At 38.9% G+C, this 20,312-nt stretch overlaps 6 protein-coding genes and 1 pseudogene across 21 annotated transcripts in view; 2 read left to right on the forward strand and 5 right to left on the reverse strand.

Moving 5' to 3' along the window:
- RpS4 (ribosomal protein S4) overlaps positions 1-20,312 on the reverse strand; it is a 224,377-nt gene that overhangs the window by 32,628 nt on the left and 171,437 nt on the right. The gene's annotated exons all lie outside the window — the stretch shown is intronic.
- RpS12 (ribosomal protein S12) overlaps positions 1-20,312 on the reverse strand; it is a 253,421-nt gene that overhangs the window by 10,044 nt on the left and 223,065 nt on the right. The window contains exon 1 of one of the 10 annotated variants that reach the window (XM_070996987.1): positions 14,068-14,081. The exons of the other annotated variants lie outside the window; for them this stretch is intronic. The gene's annotated coding sequence lies outside the window, so the exon portion shown is untranslated. Of the gene's footprint in view, positions 1-14,067; positions 14,082-20,312 lie in introns of those variants that run through there. 10 annotated transcript variants of the gene reach the window in all.
- Positions 524-3,336, reverse strand: LOC136116478 (zinc finger protein Paris). Its single transcript, XM_065864341.2, has 4 exons — positions 3,196-3,336; positions 2,354-3,115; positions 838-1,392; positions 524-578 (listed from the first exon to the last, which is right to left on the reverse strand). Exons 2-4 carry the CDS (start codon positions 3,109-3,111, stop codon positions 524-526), a joined length of 1,368 nt encoding a protein of 455 aa, XP_065720413.2. The 5' UTR covers positions 3,112-3,115; positions 3,196-3,336.
- Positions 6,083-9,413, forward strand: MICAL-like (protein). The gene has a single exon (XM_036815092.3). The coding sequence runs from the start codon at positions 6,275-6,277 to the stop codon at positions 9,260-9,262; it is 2,988 nt and encodes a 995-aa protein (XP_036670987.3). The 5' UTR covers positions 6,083-6,274; the 3' UTR covers positions 9,263-9,413.
- On the forward strand, positions 9,872-12,308 carry Cul6 (Cullin 6). Its single transcript, XM_036815093.3, has 3 exons — positions 9,872-10,042; positions 10,108-11,770; positions 11,838-12,308. The coding sequence occupies exons 2-3, from the start codon at positions 10,133-10,135 to the stop codon at positions 12,210-12,212; spliced, it is 2,013 nt and encodes a 670-aa protein (XP_036670988.3). The 5' UTR covers positions 9,872-10,042; positions 10,108-10,132; the 3' UTR covers positions 12,213-12,308.
- On the reverse strand, positions 12,830-13,753 carry LOC108006720 (uncharacterized; annotated as a pseudogene).
- On the reverse strand, positions 14,740-15,794 carry LOC108006692 (protein Exd1 homolog). 2 transcript variants are annotated; one of them, XM_036816110.3, is made up of 2 exons: positions 15,713-15,794; positions 14,740-15,653 (listed from the first exon to the last, which is right to left on the reverse strand). In XM_036816110.3, the coding sequence occupies exon 2, from the start codon at positions 15,642-15,644 to the stop codon at positions 14,775-14,777; it is 870 nt and encodes a 289-aa protein (XP_036672005.3). In that variant the 5' UTR covers positions 15,645-15,653; positions 15,713-15,794; the 3' UTR covers positions 14,740-14,774. The 2 variants fall into 2 exon arrangements, with proteins under 2 accessions (XP_036672005.3, XP_016925720.4); XM_017070231.4 differs by having other exon boundaries at positions 14,740-15,657; positions 15,713-15,730.

Consider the following 20,312-nt stretch of genomic DNA (forward strand, 5'->3'; position numbering starts at 1 on the left):
TGCAAACCTCTCCGGTCATACGTTTACTACATAGTATAGGTTTAAATCTTGCAACGATATATATTTATAAGGAGTGAATACCCATTGCTTTATAAAAATACTGTTTGTTCATGAAACGATCCGCTTTTAAGGACGCTATTGTGGCTTAGCAAGTGACCCTTAAGCCTGACATGGTGAGAATAGCTCTTTGGGCAGATAGAACACTTGTACGGCTTTTCTCCTGTGTGGGTTCGTAAGTGTACATTGAGCTGAGAAAGTTGTGCGAAATTCTTCGAGCATTGGGTACATTTGTAGGGTTGTTCTCCAGTGTGCGTTCGCAGGTGTAGCTCAAGACTTGAATTCCTGGCAAAGGTCCTTGAACAGTGGGAACACTTAAACGGTTTTTCGCCTGTGTGGGTTCGCAGATGGTTATTAAGAGCTATCTTCTGTATAAAAGACTTTGAGCAGAGCAAGCACTCGTACGGCCGTTCTCCTGTGTGCGTTCGCAAGTGCAGCTGAAGAATTTCTTTCCGGGCAAAAGCCTTTACGCAGTGGCTACACTGATACTTTCGTTCTCCTGTATGGCTGACTTCATGTGTCTGAAGATGTCCGAGAGTTTGAAAACACTTCGAGCAGTATGTACAATTGAATGGTCGTTCTCCCGAGTGTTTTCGAAAATGGCTCTGAAGAGCTGAGTTAAATGGAAAGGATTTCGGGCAAAGGGAGCACTTAAACGGCCTTTCTCCTGTTCCTGTGTGCGTTTGTAAGGGTCGCTTAAGATAACAATTGTGTGTAAATGTTTTCGAGCATTGGGTACATTTGAACGGTCTACCTCGAGAGTGTTTTTTTAAATGGTACCTAAGAGCTGATTTCGATGTAAAAGTCTTTGAGCAACAAGAGCATTTGTGCAAGCTAGTATTCTCATCATTATCATTGGCAGATTCATAATCATCGTCACTCTCTCTAAGTCCCTGCCAATCATATTCCTCAATCTCAATCTTCATTTGGATTTCGCATGGATCGCTGTCGCTCTCTGGTATTGGATTGTATTCTTTCTCGAAAACATCTTCTTCAAGTGGTTCGTTCTTTACTTGGCACTGGAACTCCTTCTCCCGAAAGTCTTCGACAAATTCTTCCTTTATTTCAGTAGCATCCAGGTTTATAATACGACCCTCGGTATCCGGTTCCTTGCACACTTCTTTCTCGAGTAAATCCTCAATAGCATCTTTGACACCCTGAAGGCAGGGAGGGCAAATGTTTTCGGGCAAACGATCACCCTTCTCAACTTTAAGTCCGATGCACTTCGAAACCATACCGGCAATGGAAACTCCAAATCCAACACTCTCTTCAAAAATATTGACCAGGTCTTCGCCAGTTCCCAGACAAACACGGCATACCGAAGAATCCATCTCTCTGAAAATGAATAAAATTGTCGTACATATATGAACATATATTGTATAGCTAATCTAAAACCAAAAATTAGACTCTCACGGTTTTATTTAGAAGATATTTTGGCCAGAATAACCGCCCAAATAGTTTGTTTACATCGACGAATTTCATTAGAGATGCAACATCTCAGTGTTGTTATCGATACTTTCGTGAGTCCACTATCGATCAAAACGATGCATTTTAGAGTGACTAAAATCGAACTACCCACTAAACCAAACGAATAAAATTTGTTTTCAAAAAGTGACTTAAATTTATTTATTTCCATTTCATTATTTTTGCCCTTCTGCTTATAAAACATTGTTTTATACAGGGGCTCCCATTAAAACAATACCAATATAATTTATTTTTAATAGCAATTTATTTAAACTTCTTAATTGCTGACTTGTTTGAAAATCAAACAAAAATGTGATTATTACATTTCTAAGCAGCTGTTTAAAAAATCGTTGAGTATAAAATCATTGGAAAGGTACATATTTTAAGAAAGACTAGGCCGAGGAGGATATGAGCTCAAAAAGTAGGGAACAAAAGTGTCTTGAAATTGACTCGGTTACTATATTTGACCAACTTAATAAAGTGTATCTGATGAAAACTTTCCAATACGTATCATTTTTTTTGTTGACATTTTGTGTTGTCAAAATTTCAAATGAAAGGGAAAAGACACATTATAAATTCCTTATATTAATTTATATTTTAAAAGATTTCGCCGGAAAGTCACTTGCAGAAAAAAATGTTTTTATGCACAATCCCGATGTTTTTATTTTGCTTTAGTCTTTGTGGCTATGGCTATGCTGTGTGCGTTCGCAAGTGCAGCTGAAGATTTTTAAGCCGGGAATAAGACTTTGGGCAATAAGTACACTTAAAATCTTGTTCTTCTAAATGGTGTTTTCGAATATGCGCCTGAAGGTGTCCAAGACTTGGACAAGACTTAGAGCAGCGGGTACAGTTGAAAGGTTGTTCTCCTGAGTGTTTTCGATAATGGCTCTCAAGCGTTGAGCAAAATGCAAAGGTCTTCGTGCAGATGGAACACTTAAACGGCTTGTCTGAATGCGTTACCAAGTGTCGCTGAAGGTATGTATTGTGGGAGAAAGTTTTTCCGCAGTGAGCACACTTGAACGGTCGATCTCCAGTGTGTTTTCGCGAGTGGATCGTGAGAGCTGATATCGATGTAAACGTCTTTGGACAGTAATAGCATTTATACAAAAAGCTATTATTTTCATCATCATCATCGACATCATCGTCTTCACTTCGCTGGAAATGGTCATTCACCATCTTGGTCTCCGCTTCGTCATCGTATGATTCGATCTCGCATTCTGATTCAGGATCGTGTTCTTCCTCGTATAAGTCTTCTTTGAGTGGTTCATTCCTTACTTGGCCCTGGAACTCGTCTCCATACGGTTCCTCCTTCTCCCGCAGGTCGCCTGATACATCTTCCTTAGTGTCAGAAGCATCCAGGTTTGGTACACGGGTCCTCTCGTAACTTTGCTTTACCTCAAATGCATGTTTGGCATCCCGCAGGCATGAAGGGCAAATGCTATCCGGCAGACAATCAGCCTTCTCAATTTTAAGGCCGGTGCACTTCGAAATCATACCCGCAATGGAAACTCCAAATTCAACAGTTTCTTCAAAAATGTTGAGCAGGTCTTCGCCAGTCCGCAGACAAACACGGCATGCCGGCGACTCCATAACTCTAAAAATCCATAAATTTTTGATACATATGTGTGTATACATTGTAGATCTAAAACTAAAAAAAACAATTTGAATTCTTACGGTTTTATTTAGAAAATATTTACGTCCAGATATCCGCTCAATGGATTTGTTTACATCCTCAAAATTCTATTAGAGATGCCAGATTTTAGTGTTGTTATCGATACTTTCGGATGGCCACTTTCGAATACTATCGATACTTTGAAAATCGAGCTACTTTCTTTTTAATCTCCGTTTTAGGGGCTGCTTTCAGACTTTTTAGTGCTATGATATTTTCATAATTTGTAGAGTAAATTGCTATTTTGTATTTTAAAAAAAAGTATGTGACAGTAATTAACTTAATTAATAATCTTCAACTTTAAGACTGATTCCCACTATTTGATAAGTTATATTTAAGTGAGATATATTTTTTATATACCTATTTCGTTTTTTTTTTAAATCAGTTTTGCTTCCATACTCCTAATAGAATAATGCAAAATTTGTATGCTACCTTAAATGAAAAAAAAAATTGTTAAGTTTATTATAATAAAAATCATTATTATTGCGATAAGTAACACTTCATGGAAGCGTTTTTTAAATTATGTCTATGAACGCCCTAATCTCGGAATCTATAAAGACTAAAAACTTTGGAATAAGGACTCAAGATGTATGTTTTTTTACTCAGCCCACCCACTGTAACGCCCACAAATGTTCATATCGCTAAATTGGGACAAAAAGTTAAACACTAGTTTTTTAACGAAAAACTCTTCTCGCAGGAGCCACAAATTTAATTAAATGTAGAAAATGTGCGATAAGATTGGAAAATAGTCGGAAAATAGTAGAATACAAGCAGTTTTGAATTGCTGGTAAACGTGGATTTGAGAAAAAAAAGCCTGTGATCTGCAACACTCTAGGGTAAATGATCAGAATAAGGCAACTTGCAGTGCTCATATCTTCAAATTATAGGTCCAATCGATTAGGCAGTGTTATTCCGAATTGTTATCCGTTGTTGCCCCCTGTGCCTTCGTTCGTGTAGCTTAACACCTGTACTCGTGGTGAACCTCCTTGGGCACTGGGAACACTTAAATGGTCTTTCGAGTGTTGTGTGGGTTCGTAGGTGTAAATTGAGGTCTTCAAGGTTTAAAAAAGTCTGTGCGCAGGGGGTGCACCTGAAGGTTCGTTCTGCGTGTATTCGAAGATGACTTTGAAGCGCTGACTTAGATGGTAAGATTTTTAAGCAGCGTGGACACTTTATCGGCATAGCTTCCGTGTGCGTTTTCAAGTGTTGCTGAAGAAGTGTATTGCATGCAAAAGTTTGTGTGCAATGGGTACACTTTAAATTTTGTTTTTCGTAGTTAAGTCCAAGATGCCTCTTGAGCGCTGAACTAAATTGAAAGATGTGTAAGCAATGGTTACACTGTTTTTTTTCCTGGTGTGTGCTAAGATGGCTCTTGAGCGCTAGTCTACTTCGAAAGGTAAGCGCGCAGTGGTAACACTTAAACGACAATGTATCTTCGTGCCTTTTTACTTGTCGCTGAAGATATATGGTTTCAAAAGACTTTGAGCACGGTCGTTCTCCTATGTGTTTTTGCCAGTGCAACGTAAGAGCTGATTTCGATATAAAAATCTTCGAACAGTAAGAGCATTTATGAATGCTATTGTTCTCACCATCATCATTAACAGCCTCCCAACCAACTTCAATGATATCATCTTCATTTTGCTGGATATTATCTTTCACAACCTTGATATCGCTCTCTGATATAGGATTGTATGCCTCCTCAAAGACCACATCGAATCGATCTCCAAGTGGTTCCTCAATATCTTGCAGGTTATCATCTTCCACTGCATTGGTCTGGCACTCTGATATAGGATTGTATTCCTTCTCAAACACCTCTTCAAGTTGTTCCTCCATTTCTCGCAGGTTATCATTTTCCTCAACCTCCGTAAATACTTCTACTAGTGGTTCCTGACTTATTTGGCATTGGAATCGGTCCTCCATTTCTCGCTGTTTATCATCTTCCACAACCTTGATCTTGCACTTTGATATAGGATTGTATTTCACCTCAAATGCCTGTTTCTTGAGGGGTGCGACCCTTACTTGGCTTTGGAAGTGATTGCCAAGAGGTTCCTCGATATCTTCTTCCTTAATTTTAGCAACACATGGATGATTGTCCTCGGTATTGTTTTTTATCGGACATTCGATGTCCGGCTCCTTGTACACTTCTTTCTCGAGTATATCATCCCATTTTATATGACAGTGGAGTTGGTGGCCTCTCCTGTTAGTTGGCTTCATCCCATACGCATTTTGTGCATCCTGCAGGCAGGTAGGGCAGATGGTTTCGGGAAATGTATCTCCTCTTTCAATTTTGTAGCCAGCCCACTCAGAAATCATATCCGCAACGGAAACTTCCAATTGATGGGACTCTTCAAATATATTGACCAAGTCGTCGCCATTTTCCAGGCAAACTCGGCATATTGAAGACTCCATCTAAAATAAAAAACCAACGTTATATATCTCAGCTATAGCGCAAATTGATGTCCTTACAATTGTATTTGGGTAATATTATGGCCAGATCTGTATATTTAGGTGCGATGGTCTGTTTACTTCTTCAAAATTCTATAAGAGATGTACCGATATTGCGTTGTTATCGATACTTAGCTGGAACCACCATCGATTAAATAAGCGGCAGTGAAAATATTGTTAATTCACCTGAATTAAGCCCTAACAACTAAGCAAATTCTAAAAAAAAATATTTAAATCTTGAGAAATATATATTGTTTACATTTTTAATATGTTATTTTCAAATCAGCAATACGATTAATGTTTAAATGATCCTCAGATTATTTTATTCTGAAAAAAATACCGCTTTGTAAATATATAATTTTGTATAAAATAACGAAATATTTTATAATTTATATCGATAATACATCGATATAGCGATATATTCCTGACTCTCCCACCACCAAGGCTGATTGTCTTGAGATTTTTGAGTCACCGTTTTGCCTTGTTTACATGTAATGTAATTTTGCCAGAAAATCTGAATTGATTTCATTTTAAACTCAAGTGGCATAATGTTATTCTGTTGTTTACTTAGTCTTAAATTTGTCTAAGTTGTTTTCGTTAAGATTAATAATTCAATAAGACGACAATTGACCTACTAAGATGTCGGATCGTCGTGGCACAAAAATTGGAACTGGTACAAAGGCTCTGGAGTACTGGTGCCGAGTTAATACCCAAGGATACAATGGAGTTAAGGTGGAGAATATGACGACTTCGTGGCGGGACGGTCTGGCCTTCTGCGCAATCATCCATCACTTTCGACCAGACCTTATAGATTTCGACAGTTTAAAGGCTGCCGATATTTATGAGAACAACGATTTGGCCTTTACCACGGCCGAGAAATACTTGGGCATTCCTGCGCTCCTTGATGCAGCTGACATGGTTTCGTATGAAGTTCCCGACAGACTATCCATTCTAACGTATCTATCCCAGTTTTACAAGGTGCTCGGCAAGAGCCTTAAGCATCCGAAGCCAGAGGAGAAGTTCTGTGAGGAAAGTGAGCCACCGCAAAAAATGATGCATATTGTGGGAATGCCCAGACGTGATAAGTGTCAAAAGTGCGAGCTTCCCGTTTTTCTAGCCGAGAGGGTTCTCGTCGGGAAACGGGCTTATCACCGCACTTGTCTGAAGTGCGCCAGATGTTCCTCATTACTCACTCCCGGGAGTTTTTATGAAACGGAGGTCAATAATATATACTGTTGCGAGACTTGCCCCGATGAAGAAAGCGAACCCGAATCTGACATTGTTAAACTAAAGTCAGCCAACGAAAGCGAACCTGAATCTGACATTGTTGAACTGAAGACAGCCAATATGGATACTACTGGCGATCAACAACTTGTTGCAGAAAGTTCTGGTAACTCTAGTGATCATCAAGTAGACGTGGAAGACAATAATAGTGCCTCTTTAAGTATAACTGAATTGAGTTCAATCAGTAAATCGCCGTCCAATATAGAAGAACAAAAAGAACATGATAAACCTAAAGCAACTGAGCAAAATGATCAACTAGAAGTTGATCCTGTAAAGCCTATTTTACCACACGTGCCTAATATTTCTATGGTGCCTCTAGACGAGGAAGATGGTGGTATCCTTGATGAAAATATTGAACTTATAGTTGATCATGTAAAGCCTGTTTTAACAGAAGAACGTAAGGTCTCTACTGTTTCACTAGACATTGAAGATAGCCGTCCTCTTGTAAAAGCAATACCATTGGAGAAACTTGATGAACAAGAAGTGATAAGCCCAACCAATACGTCAGATATACCCATTCCAGAGCCACATGAAGCACCTATTCCAGAAAATAACACTCAAGAAGCCATTAAACCAGAAACCAATATAAGCTGCAATACGGAAAATGAAATTTTCTCAAAAACAGAAAGCTGCTCAAAGCAGGAAGGTGATGTCAAAATCTCGCAAGAAAAAAATCTCGAGTCTCCCAAGGAGAATATTAGTGAGACAAAAGTAGCTGAAACTGAGTATCCAGAGGACTTAAATCCCTTTAAAGATGATGACTCGTGCAAAGGTGCAAATCCCTTCGACAGCTCCGACGATGAAGTGGAGCTTCTTAAATCCATTCCAGCCCCAGGCAAAACAATTATTTCAAAAAGAGATAAAGTCGTACCACCCCGTCCACCTCCACCTAAAATAGGCCCAGCCTTAAATAAACCTTCAGAGGATCAACATTCCAGTCCCACACTTTCGCAAGGGAAAAAAATGCCGATGCCTACACCTAGAATATCTATATCGAAACCCCAGACTCCTGCAAAGTGGACGACTCAGGACCGAAAAACTAATTCTAATATTTCCTCGTCGTCTTCGGAGCACTTGGACAGCATGAGAGCATTTGACCGTGGAGCAGATGACCGTGGCTCAAGTATCTCTTTGCCAACTGCTAATGCGCCGCGCAAGCCACTTCGGGCCTCAGGGGCGACTCCATCAAAAGGCGAAGACTTAAGTCCCACTACCAGTCTCAGCTCTATTACATCTCCAATGCGGAAGAAGCGCCAAGCACCATTGCCTCCGAAGCCGGCCAACTTGGAAAGTGATCCTGGATTTTCGAAGTTGTCAGACGAACAAAAAGTCAGAAGGTTAATTCCACTTGACCAGAGCTTGCTTTCCGATGAAACAACAGAGTCAAGTAATTACGACGACAGCCTAAACACTTCAAATGCAGACGAAGAGGTAAACGTGGTATATCGACGCATTTTAGTTCCACCAACTCAGCCCGAAAACATAGGCAAAGAGGATCATAAGACCCCGATCGTTTATAACGATTTTGATAGAAACGTAAGCCCCTTAGGATTCAATAAATCAACCCATGGCAAATGGAAAAGGCGGAAGGGGCCAGCACCTGCGGTTCCTATACCACCCCGTAAAGTATTACAACGTCTCCCGCTGCAAGAAATTCGCCATGAGTTCGAAATTATTGCCGTACAACAGCTGGGTCTCGAAAAGCAAGGTGTTATTCTTGAAAAAATGATAAGGGATCGTTGTGAGCGGTCTTTGGATGCAACAGAAGCTGATGGTGCCGAATCAGTAGACTCTGAAATAACCAACTCCAAGGAGGTGGAAGATCTTATATTGCAATTGTTTGAGCTGGTTAACGAAAAAAACGAATTGTTCCGGAGGCAAGCAGAGCTTATGTATCTTCGACGACAACATCGTTTGGAACAGGAGCAAGCTGATATTGAACATGAAATTCGAGTATTAATGGGTCAACCGGAGCAAAACAAAACCGACTCAGATAAGGCCCATGAGGAAGTATTAATCAATCGCCTTGTGAAGGTTGTTGAGATGCGCAACGAAGTAATTGATAGCCTAGAGACTGATAGAGTTCGAGAGGCTCGGGAGGATATGAGCATTAAGAACCGACTTCATATTTACAATTCTGAGCGAGAGGAACCAGCAGACCCAAAAAGCGCGGACAAGTCATCCAAGAAACTGTCGAAAAAGGAACGAAAGAAACTTAAAGAAGAAAATAAATTGGGTAAGGGGAAAAAATCGGACCTCGATAAGGACGTGGACGAGTCTGAACCGGCACCAGCTTTGGAAAAGGTTAAAAAGAAACGAAACTTGTTTTTTTTGAAAATGTAAAAAAGTGGGGAGCAAGATTCTATGCGTCGAACAATTAAATTTTATTTTATGTAAATTTGTAACCTATTAAGTTTTTCTATTGCCATAGATGAGCATTTCAATAAATACAAGATCACCTTATATATTTTTCTGAGTGGTATATAAATCAACATTTCGGTAGTTTGTACTTATACAATAAATTAGTGGGTTGGCTTTAAGAACGGTTACAAGCAGTTTCAGTTATGGCTGCTTAACAATAATAATTTAAAGTTTAACTTAATTTATTCTGAAACTTTGGAAATGTCAAGTCCCCAGAAAACAAGCATTTTCGTTTATTTATATTTTTCCGAAATATTTATTTTTGTGCTGATTATGGTTTTGGTAAGTGGGGGAAGTTCGTTATAGCGATGCGCGAAAAGGTTTCCGGATTCGGAAACTTCGTATGTGATCGATGATCATATGATCTAGTGGACGCAGTCTATAGTTAAAAGACCCCGTCGTCCTTGATAAGATGAAGTTTCATAGCTTTAAAATAATTTTATTTAATGTTAAACAAAATTAATAAAATATTCTTTATGTGTGCTTCACCTATCGAAAGTAGTACTATCGGAAATAAAACATCTCTATACTGATAATAGCTGCGATCACTACAACCTATAAAAATTATTAATCATTGCTTATAGGAAAATTGAAGAATTGGCTGCCTAATATTATATTTTTCAATTACCTAAAATATTAGAATTCAGCTGGAAAAGAACTCAGCAAAAGTTTTTCGTAGAATATTAAATATTTCGGGTGCAGGTGAGCCGGTTACAAATTATGTGATTCCCCTCAATAAATAAAGTTCTTTCTGCTCTCATCTGTAGTCGAAAGTGAATCAAGTTACTAGCAATGAATCGTTCACGCCTTAATTACATTGAGTCTGGAGAAAGACGCCGTAATCACCTTGCATCTTTGGAGAACCTCTGGCAAAAGGAGTTTACATTTCTGGAGCACCTATTTGATCAGAACATTCCATTTGCTCCCAAGGATCTCATGAAGTTTCACGACTACGTCTACGTCCACTGCTCGAGCTTTGTTCACAATCCGAGTGTCCGTTCCCAGGATCCCGGAAAACATCTGTACGATGGCCTGACCGTGTACCTTAACTCACGACTAAAAGAAATATCTGGGGGAATGGAAAACATTCTCGATGATAAAGAATTGGTAGTTGAGTACGTTGGGCATTGGAAGAAGTTTAGGAAAGCTTGCGAGGAATTGGACCGAGGCTGTCGTTATCTCAACTTGAACTGGGTGAAACGGGAGCGGTTTGAGGGCCACAAACATATCCAGGAGGTATACCGCTTGGCCATGATCCGGTGGAAGGAGGTTGTGTTCAGTCCCATTGACAGGGCCCTGGTCACCGCCATTACTCTGATCTTGAGGCACAAGCCCACGGAACACACCAAATTCCTGGTGTACCAGGTGCTTCAATCAATTGTAGAGCTGTATGCCAATGATGAAAGGCAGGAAGTGCTAGTGCCTTCCAAACTCAATAACGTTTTCACTGAGGAGGTGGTGGGTTTCTACAAGTCGGAGACCCTGGCCGAATTCCAAAGGATCATCCTATCCAATACCTACACCGATTTTAAACACTTTCTCAAATACTCATGCCTAGCCATGCCAGAAATCAAGGAAGGCGTTCAGTTTAAGGGATTCGTGAAGAGGCACCTTGCTTCGCAGCTGGAGAAAGCTATTGCGAAATCATTGGGCGGCAAAGATTACGTCCAAGCCATTTTGACAGTTCGACATAGTCCCTTGGAGCGGGCAATGCGGGATCACAAAGAGCTGGTGGCCGTAATCGATGAGGTGTGCTCGGATGCGATAAACAAAATGGATCAGAAAATTGATCCTATCAGGGAACTGGTCATATACTCCAACGAACTGATGACAAAGAAGTCCGAGGGTGAAATTCTGGAAGAACTTAAAAAGATCGTTGAAGTTGTGGAGTTCATAAACGAAAAGGATAAATTCATTCAGAAATATTGCAGAGTTTTAAGAGCTCGACAAATCCAAGAGACATCAATCTGGGACGGAAATGAGTCGACAATGATTTCCCTGCTGACCAAACGGTTCGGATACGGTGCAACTCATACTTTAAGAACTCAGTTGAGGGATTTAGAAGAGTCGAGAACAAAAGTTGGTCTGTTTCAAAATTATATGGATAATAAGGGCGTCAAGCTGGGCTTTGACTTTCGCCTCAAGTATTTTCGCAACAGAGGTCTTGATGAGAGTTTTAATCTCATTTTGCCCAAGGAATTACGCATAGCTGTGGAGGAGTTTGAATCGTTCAACACCGAGGGTAAGAAGATTGTATATCATCACGAATTATCCACCGGCGAGATAATCTGTAATTTGAGTCAGTCGACCAAAATTCTTGAGGTGAGCACTTTGCAAATGTCGATTTTGCTGCTGTTCAACGAACAGGAAAGGTTTACGGAGCAGGAGTTGGCGGAAAGATTGGGCACACCAAAGGAGATCCTGCAACCGGTTTGTTAATATCTTAAATTTGGGTACTACTGCTGAGAGCAATTCTAATGAGTTTAATTTAATTTAGGTACTGGAATTTTGGAAAAGAATCAGCTTCTTGATCACTACCGGGACTTCTGTGGAGGTCAACACGAACTTCACAAACAGGAAGCGCCGTCTTAACTTTAACAAGGCTATGGTTACGGTTAAAACTAGAAGGATTGATGAGAAAGAAGATTCTGACTTAAAATTAAAGCGAAAAAACCAAATGAATGCTGCAATAGTGCGCATAATGAAAAAGCACAAGGAGCTGGAACATTCGCAACTAATTGCAAAAGTAATAGAGGAGCTGAGTAATTTGTTTATCCCAAAAGTAGCATTTATTAAAGAAAGCATTGATACTTTGATCAGTAAGGATATTGTGATGCGGTGTGGATTTAGCACATACAGATACATCAGCTGAAAACATATAGTCAATTGTTATTTTAAAATACTCTTTTTAAATCCATTTAAAACGAATTTTTAAGATAAAAAACTTAACTTATCGACCAAATTTATTTTGTGTTAAGTGTCGAGAATTTTTCATATTTTTTCCAATCAATTTACGGCTATTTTCATTAAAAAAAAGTTATATTTGTATATCTTTTACTGAACTCTTTAGCTAAATTATTTTAATTACCTAGACTTTAATTTTAATATTTATTTAGTATCTTAACTCTTGAACTTATTTAAAACTCATTACAAAATTGCAATTATAATTCACCGGTTTTTATTTCACTACTTTGTATTAATTAGATAAAAGATAAAGCGAAAAGTCTTTATTTACTATATTTAAATTAATGTTTTGAATTAGTCGTTTCTTATATAAAGCTATGAAAGCTAGTCTATAGTACGGATATAGATAACTATAAATATCAATTACAATTTTTGTGTATATATATAATATACTATATATAACTGACTACAATAAAGGATACCTTTCTGTATTATGACGTTTCCTCATTCTCTAACTTGATGAAGATCAGTTCTGTGCTATCGAAATTTTCATCTGGGATGATTAGCTCGGTCGAATTAATAAGATCAGCATGGTGATCTCTAAGGTGCTTCTCCAGATGAGATTCGTTGGAGAAGGCTATGGGACAATAGTGACACAGTTTCTGTTTGATTCGCATTTCGCTGCGCTTCATCATCTCTGCTCTCCGTCGAGATAACTTCCCCCTTGGTGTGGGTGAGTACTCCAAGAACTCCAAGTTATGTTTGGTCGATTGAGCTTTCGTTTTTTCTGGTTTCATTGCCTCTAGTTCCGGGATTCTCTCGCCCTTTTGCAGTTTAAGGTGGCTTCTGTGGAATATGCGACAGTTAATTGGTTCGTTTGTGAAAACTAGGTTTGAAAGTTAAAATAATCTTAATTCGTGATTGATAACAAATTGATTACTTCCCTCAAAAGTCATGGCAGCCTAGGGAAAAGTGTCTACAGCTTAACACATTTTATGAATTTCTGTTTATATTTAATCATGTTTAGATTGCCATGACTTTAAGTTGAACTTGTACTAATTTTACTAATCTAACAAAACTTATTTTTCATCTGACAGATCGTAGAAAAATAGCCGTCTAGCTCAACTGATTTCTAACTTACTTTAAATGTACCATTAGGAGAGATTTGTATCGGAACTTCCGTGGGCATATTTTGCAGGGATATTTGTCTGCATTGATGTCCTTGCAGCTGTGGGTGGGAAACTCTTCGATGGGAAAAGCGTCCAAGCATGTTGAGCACATTTTTGGTGGGCCAGGCAAATGGTAGCTGATCTCATCCTCCTCTTGTGGATCGTTGACTCCCATGCAGTCATGATTGGCAAACTCTTCGATGGGAAAACCCTCCCAGCACTTTGAGCAGAGCTTTGGTGGTCCTGCCAAATGATAGCTTATCTTCTCCTCTGAATCGTGGTCTTCCTCATCCTGATCCTCCACGGCATACTCCTTCTTAACCGAATCTGCATCCAGCATGACCACTAAAATGGAATGATCATTAGCTATTGCATAGTTTATTTCCGTTTTCCAGCTCACCCTCATAAAACTCAGTTCGCTGATAAGTTTCTTCAAGAGGATCTTCTGTTTTTATAAAAACAGCGGACTGTGCATCGCAATGTCTTTCATTTAATTCACCAGGATCCCGATCACTTTTGATGGTCTTTTGGATCTCTGGATTTCTTGGGAATGTCTTCTTAGATTTCCTTCCCATCTTTGTGCTCATGCAAATCTACTATATCCACTTTATTTATTTAACGCTACAATTTTGAAGATCTTGTATTGTTTCCCACCTTTTATCTCGACTTCCAGCTGATTTGCTGTTCTTTTTAGGGTGACCAAATTATTAAGCATCAAAGAAATCTATCGATATCGATAAATGTTAGCCGGTACACTTAAAAGTAAAGTAGGTTCAGATAATCTTTCTAGGATGTGTTTGAAATTTTTATTTAAAATTCCGTTGATCCAAAAAAGTTAAGTCCACAACCAGAACCTGTCTCCTTCCCCGACTTTTTAGATTCACATTCTATAAATGATTAATGAAATATGTTTCCATCAAAGATCTTTAAAAATAAAAATCAAAAATATTTCGTAGACTTGATTTTTAAAAAATGAAAATCAAACCAATGTCTTAAATTGTAATTTGTAAAAAAATTGTAATCCCTTGGTAAAATATTCAAACGTTTATAGTTAAACTTAAATTAGACTTTGTTATAAATTTATTGTGAAATTTTAAAATTGATATAAAGCTAAAAGAAGCAACTTCTTTTAAGTAACAGTTTAGTTTAGTTCATTAATATTAATAAAGGATACATTTTTTATGATTTATCTTGTGTATGCTGAACTACTTGTACATAAAAAATAACTTATTTAAATAAAAAAGCAGTTCATGCAAATCCGTGAGCTTGCCAGCATGCGAACGGGTTGACGTATTTCTGAGGTAATTTCTAACCAATATTCTCGAGGTGCTCCATTTATAGTCTTTTTTGGTCGACCTGTGTTACTTGCGACTTTTAATGTGCTCCAATTCTTGACGATCGATCTCGTCGGGCGTGGGCAGCGTGATTCCTCGGTCGTCGGTCATCTTGTAGCTGGGATCTATGAGGTGGAACCCAAAGCGACTGCTGGGTCCCATGTTAATGGCCACATCGCAGGATGTGAAGCCCGAGTAATTATGGCTGAACTCCAAGGACATGCGTTGCACCTCGGCGCAAATGCTGCCGTAAATCAATCGATCGTGCATTAAGTGCTGCAGCTGGACCATCTTGGCCATGTACCTCAGTTGACTGCGGGTCAGTGGGCGAGCAGTGAAGTTCCTCCGCGACTCGATGGCTCCGATCACCTCCTCGCAGACGAGGTCCTCCATCGGTAGGCCAAGGACCAGGGATATAGCCTCCGGCAGGGAGCATGGCGATCGTTCCTGGCGGGCCAAGCACAGGGCCACAAAGGAGTCGCAGATTCCGCCCAACGTAAGCCGGTGCTTGTGGCGCATATGATCCGCGATGCGGTGGCTGTAATGCACCACCTTGCGCGGCTGCTCCGCCTCCAGGATCCTGGCCACTTCCGGGAATATGCAGCCCAGTGCCTTGATGTCGAAAATGTATGTGTCATTGGCCGTGGCCACCGCCAGAACGGATGTGGCCTGATGGCGTCCGTAAAAACTGGGCTCCACCAGCAGGGATATGCTGGTCTGATCCTTCATGTCCTCCACGGCTTTGTGGTATTTCGAGTCCGTCTGCTGGATCAAAACAATGCGATCCAATTTCTTTCGCAGACTTTCCACCTCTCCTTTTCCAAGTGGATAACGAATATCTACTTGAGGGGTTTCCAATGCCGAGCTGAAACTTTCGTTTCCCTCACTGTCGCTCATGTTGGCCTGCTAGCTTGTATTAAGTCATTTTAAATCGCATTTTGATTCACAAAATAATCAAAACAAACCTGTTCTCAAATGCAAAGCTTCGAAAAAAAGGACAAAAAGAGTGTGACCGCTGTGATGATGTAAAAAAATACGATCCAGTTAGCATGTGTACTCTCCTGATCTCATTAGCCGATACACCCTCCTCACGAACAGCAAAGTGTGTACCTGCTATGTGGTGCGTGAACTAGCTAGGTGTGGAGTGTGCTCTCGCTAGAATTTTATTAAGCGGAGTTATCTTCCACACTGAAAAAAATAAAATGAACTTTATTCTCTAGTTAAATATAGGGTACCACAAAAATTCAGAATTTATATTGTTATGCGTAAGAATTTCGGCCTACTTAACTGAAAAGTGATGCTGGGGCATTAAGAAGCTTATGCGAATTTATAAGTAATTTTAAGTTAGGACTTGAAATCATCCCATAAAAACAAATATCATTTGCACTACCCATTTATGTACCTAAATCCCCTATAGTCAAATAGTTACTATATATTCATACAGAAAGTTGAACAGATAAACAAATTTGCGGACATATGCAAATCGAAAAAATTAGATAGGGGTCAGGAACCGGGAGATTAAATTCATGAATAAGAACGTAGTCAGAAGCAATTATACACTTATAAAAATTAAAGTTCAATTTAAAATGTAATTTTGAAATTTTTTGAGGTAAAATTCAATTTTTTTGACTTAATTCAATCACAAATTGTTGAGAAGCTGTGCCAGTGCGTGTATTTAATAAAGTGAGAGCGTTAAATAGTTATGATGTTAATAAAGAAAAGAATAAGTCGTAATAAAATGTAATAAAATACAGACAAAATTGTAGCACTGCTTGATACTATCTTATTATATATTTTAAATTTCTGTATTCCTTTGAGTTAAGGAAGAAGAGTTAAAAGCCGATGAAATTGCCCACCATTAATGTGTACCATTATTATCAACAGTTTAGGTTCTTAAAAGGCCCAACCCCCGTACCCATCATTTAGCCGAATTGAATGGAGAAGCTTTGCTCCTTTTGAGCAGACTGCGAATGTAGCCGTATGCGTTGCTAGGATATTGAATCGCATTTGATTTGACCACAAGTTAATCGACGACGCAGCCCTATGATTTGCAGACTCCGATCGATTTGCTAATGGCCGGCTCAAGGCGAGGGCCAGACTGGGGCTGTCCGCACTGCAAAATGAGACAAATAAGTGCCTCGCAAATCCGCACCTTTCGCCCCGGCTAATAATGGAACCCGATGCGATTACACTGCAAAAGGTTAATTGGTTTGTAAGCGCATTGGATGGGAAGCGACGAAAAAACAGCGAAGGCGAAAGCGAAGGAAGTGTGCACACAATACTGGCCGTAAGTCCGGCCAGCTGACTCAACCTAATTGGCGCACGCGGCGCATACTTAATGCGCTTAGATGCGGGCCAAGCGCTCCGCTTTCACCATCACCATTGCCATTTATATTGCCATTGGCACTGCAGGAGCCCCCTTTGGCCCTTGTAATTAAATCCCAATCCCGGCCAAGGCAGCCAACTGCAACATCACGAAATTGAGCCGTTCAAAGGGCAAATCAGGTTTAATTTTAATGCGCTTGCTAAGTAAATTGAGTGTACCAAATACATCGCATTTGCTCATCTTATTTTGACAGCTGGAATTGAAAATAAATTGGAATTGCCGGCTTTGATATGGCCAAAATGGGTATATTGTGGCATTGCACCTTTGAGTATAAATAAGGCATGGAATCAGGGCTGCCCAATCTAGACTTTTTCAGAAGAGATCTATTAATTTTTAGAAATTTTAAACCAAAAGTATTTTTTTAAAATTAAATTTTTAAGAAATTGGTTTCAGTATTTTTTGTATAAATGTTGTATTCCTATTTTCCTATGTGTTCCACATATGTATTTTTTTAAAGGAAGCACTGTATGGAATTGTCTAGAAATATATTTAGCATTTTTGTTAATATACTTATTAATAAATTGTAATAAAAAGTATATACATTTTTGGCTAAAACTAAAATCTAATTTAAAACCAGTGGATTATATTGAAATTTATATCTTATTGCTTGAGATATGGTATTGAGATAAACTCGATGAAGGATTTTTTTTTTTTTTTAGGAAGGAACAAATCAAATCAAAAACTAAAGCTTAGCATTTCGATATACAAGAAACTGTATGAAGTCACGTTGCCTATCATAATTAATATCATAAACAGAATTTTTCATTGAATAATGAGGCAAATGACGAGGAACCCCGTTCCAAGCTCCCTTTTCGTTTAGTTTGCGTTTTGTTTCCGCTTTGCGCCTTGTCAATTATTGTTGCATACTTTGTGGCGAACAATGCCAAGTGGTTAATGAGGGCGGTGGCGCTGATTCTAGAGGTTATCGGGGTTCCAGGGGTTCCAGGGGCTTTTGGGGGTCTTTGGGCGGTGTTAGAGGCTAACAAGAAAATCCCTCTATGCCAACACGCGCACACCGTAATTAAGAGACACTCTACTCCATTCCGGGCACCGGGGACGATGGCCCTGGGCCGATGGGAAAACAATGGATGAGCACACGCTCCCCTTTCCGTGCCCAAATGCTGACCCAATTAGTCGAGCAGGTCTCCATCCTTCCTCCGAATCTTCGATGTTCTCGCCCGCTGTATCTTTCTAGTTGCCAGGCTCGTGGGTTGCCACGTTAATTAAATTATCACGTGTCAATTAATGTTGCCCGGCCCAGCGAAACGCAGCCGGAAAAACCATTCACTTTGACGTTCATCAGAGGCACAGGCTCCGGCCTCGGCGCACGGTGCGTATGAGCGATGCCTGTCAACCATCAGCTGTCGCAATTTCTCACAGGCCATAGGCCAACGTTTTTCGCATTCGCCACAAAGCAACAAAACCCCAGGCGGTAAAAAGTGTCGCTCAGAAATCCGTTTGATGATTTCGCGTCAAAGTTTTCATAGTTTTTATAACCAGTTTTTGGATGGCGCAAAAGTTCGATTTCAACGGCTGGATTCGGTGGATTTTCGACGGAGACCAGTCCGGTTGGTACTGTTCTTATTCAGGAAAACATTTTCAATTTTATATTACCGAAAGCCAACCAATTTTCTATTTAAATATGTAAGCGTAGGTAATTTTATTAAAATTAACTTGATATAGGACAGATATACATCTAATTAAACATGAATTTTAATCATATTCAATAAAAAATGTAGAATTCTAAGAATTAAAAATTTAAGACCGTTGTTTCCTCAGCACATTAAGCAAAAATACATTTTTTATTTGAAAACTAATTAAAAATTTCACATGTGGTCCAGAAAACGGCCTAATACCACTGAGGTTTTAACTTATTTGTATTATGTTGTCTTTTATCTCGTGATTAAAAGTAATTTCCATATTAAAAATGTAAGTTAACATATTTTTTACAAGGTGACCAACAGTCGGATAAAACAATGAAAACTATATTTTTGTAGGGCACGCCCTTTCCATGATTTCCATCTCGACTCGCTTAACGGTTAAAGTTTTTCAATTAAACGATTAAAATTCCAATGTTTTTCGCGCGTTTAATTAAACACTGCCCGAGGCTGGAAAATCAAAGTCTAGCATTTGTTTGGATTTATGCTCAATTTAATTGAGAAAATGCCTTTGGGCCAAAAACTGAACAATTAGCGGTGGGTGTGCGACCATTTGAGGATAATTTCTTTGTAATTGTAAAGGTACATGTAGATTTAAAGGAAAAATACATGTTTAATTTGCTACAATTTTATGTTTTTGATTGGAAGCAAAAATAATTGGAGTTGAGGATGACGTTAGTACAACAAATGGCTAGCATTAAAAAATAAATGTAAATTAGCTGCCTAAGAATTCTTATTTTCATTTTAATATACTAATTAACACTTTAATAAAAAGCGTATTACTTTTTGGTTATTTTAAAATGTAATATTTATAGTAAATACTTTCTCAAATGACATATACCCTACCTTGTTGGATAAAATATACGAAAATATATTTATTTTTGTTATAGCTTTACATCTTTTAGCTTTTATTTATACATACAAACTAATATAAAAGCCATATCAATTGATTAAATAAGCTTTGCAGGCTGTTGTTTTTGCAAAATAGTGCTTATCTTCTCATTGCACTCCCCATTAAAAAAACTTTCCAAATAAAATATTATTTTTATAAATTTTCAACCAAATACACATGAAATAAAATATTATTTTTAAAATTTCCAACCCAAATACACAGGCAATAAATACGATTTATGCGCGGCAATCCTTTCCCCACAATCGATTTGCCATTCGGCAATGGCAAATGCTATTTATTTAATATGCAGCCAAACAAAATGGCAAAAATGGGCAGTGCCAAAAGCATATTTCACACCTAACAAGCTTACAAGCTACTATTATTGCTGTTGCAGGCCGGCTGCTTAAATGCGATGGCCGCAAAACCGCAAAATTTGTGTTACATTTGCAGGCCGCTGTGTCAGCGAATTGTTGTACTATATGTACTTGCACCCTTTGCCACTCGCACATGCAACCATTATTTGATTTTTTCCCCTTTTTTGGCAGCATTTCGGTGGAGGTCCTGTGTGGCGGTTGGATTTTTTCCTGTTTAATAGCATACTTCTGGGCGCGGCGCCAACCACCTGTGAA

Source organism: Drosophila suzukii, chromosome 3 (assembly GCF_043229965.1).
Source record: "Drosophila suzukii chromosome 3, CBGP_Dsuzu_IsoJpt1.0, whole genome shotgun sequence".
In the NCBI taxonomy this organism is placed as follows: Eukaryota; Metazoa; Arthropoda; class Insecta; order Diptera; family Drosophilidae; genus Drosophila; species Drosophila suzukii.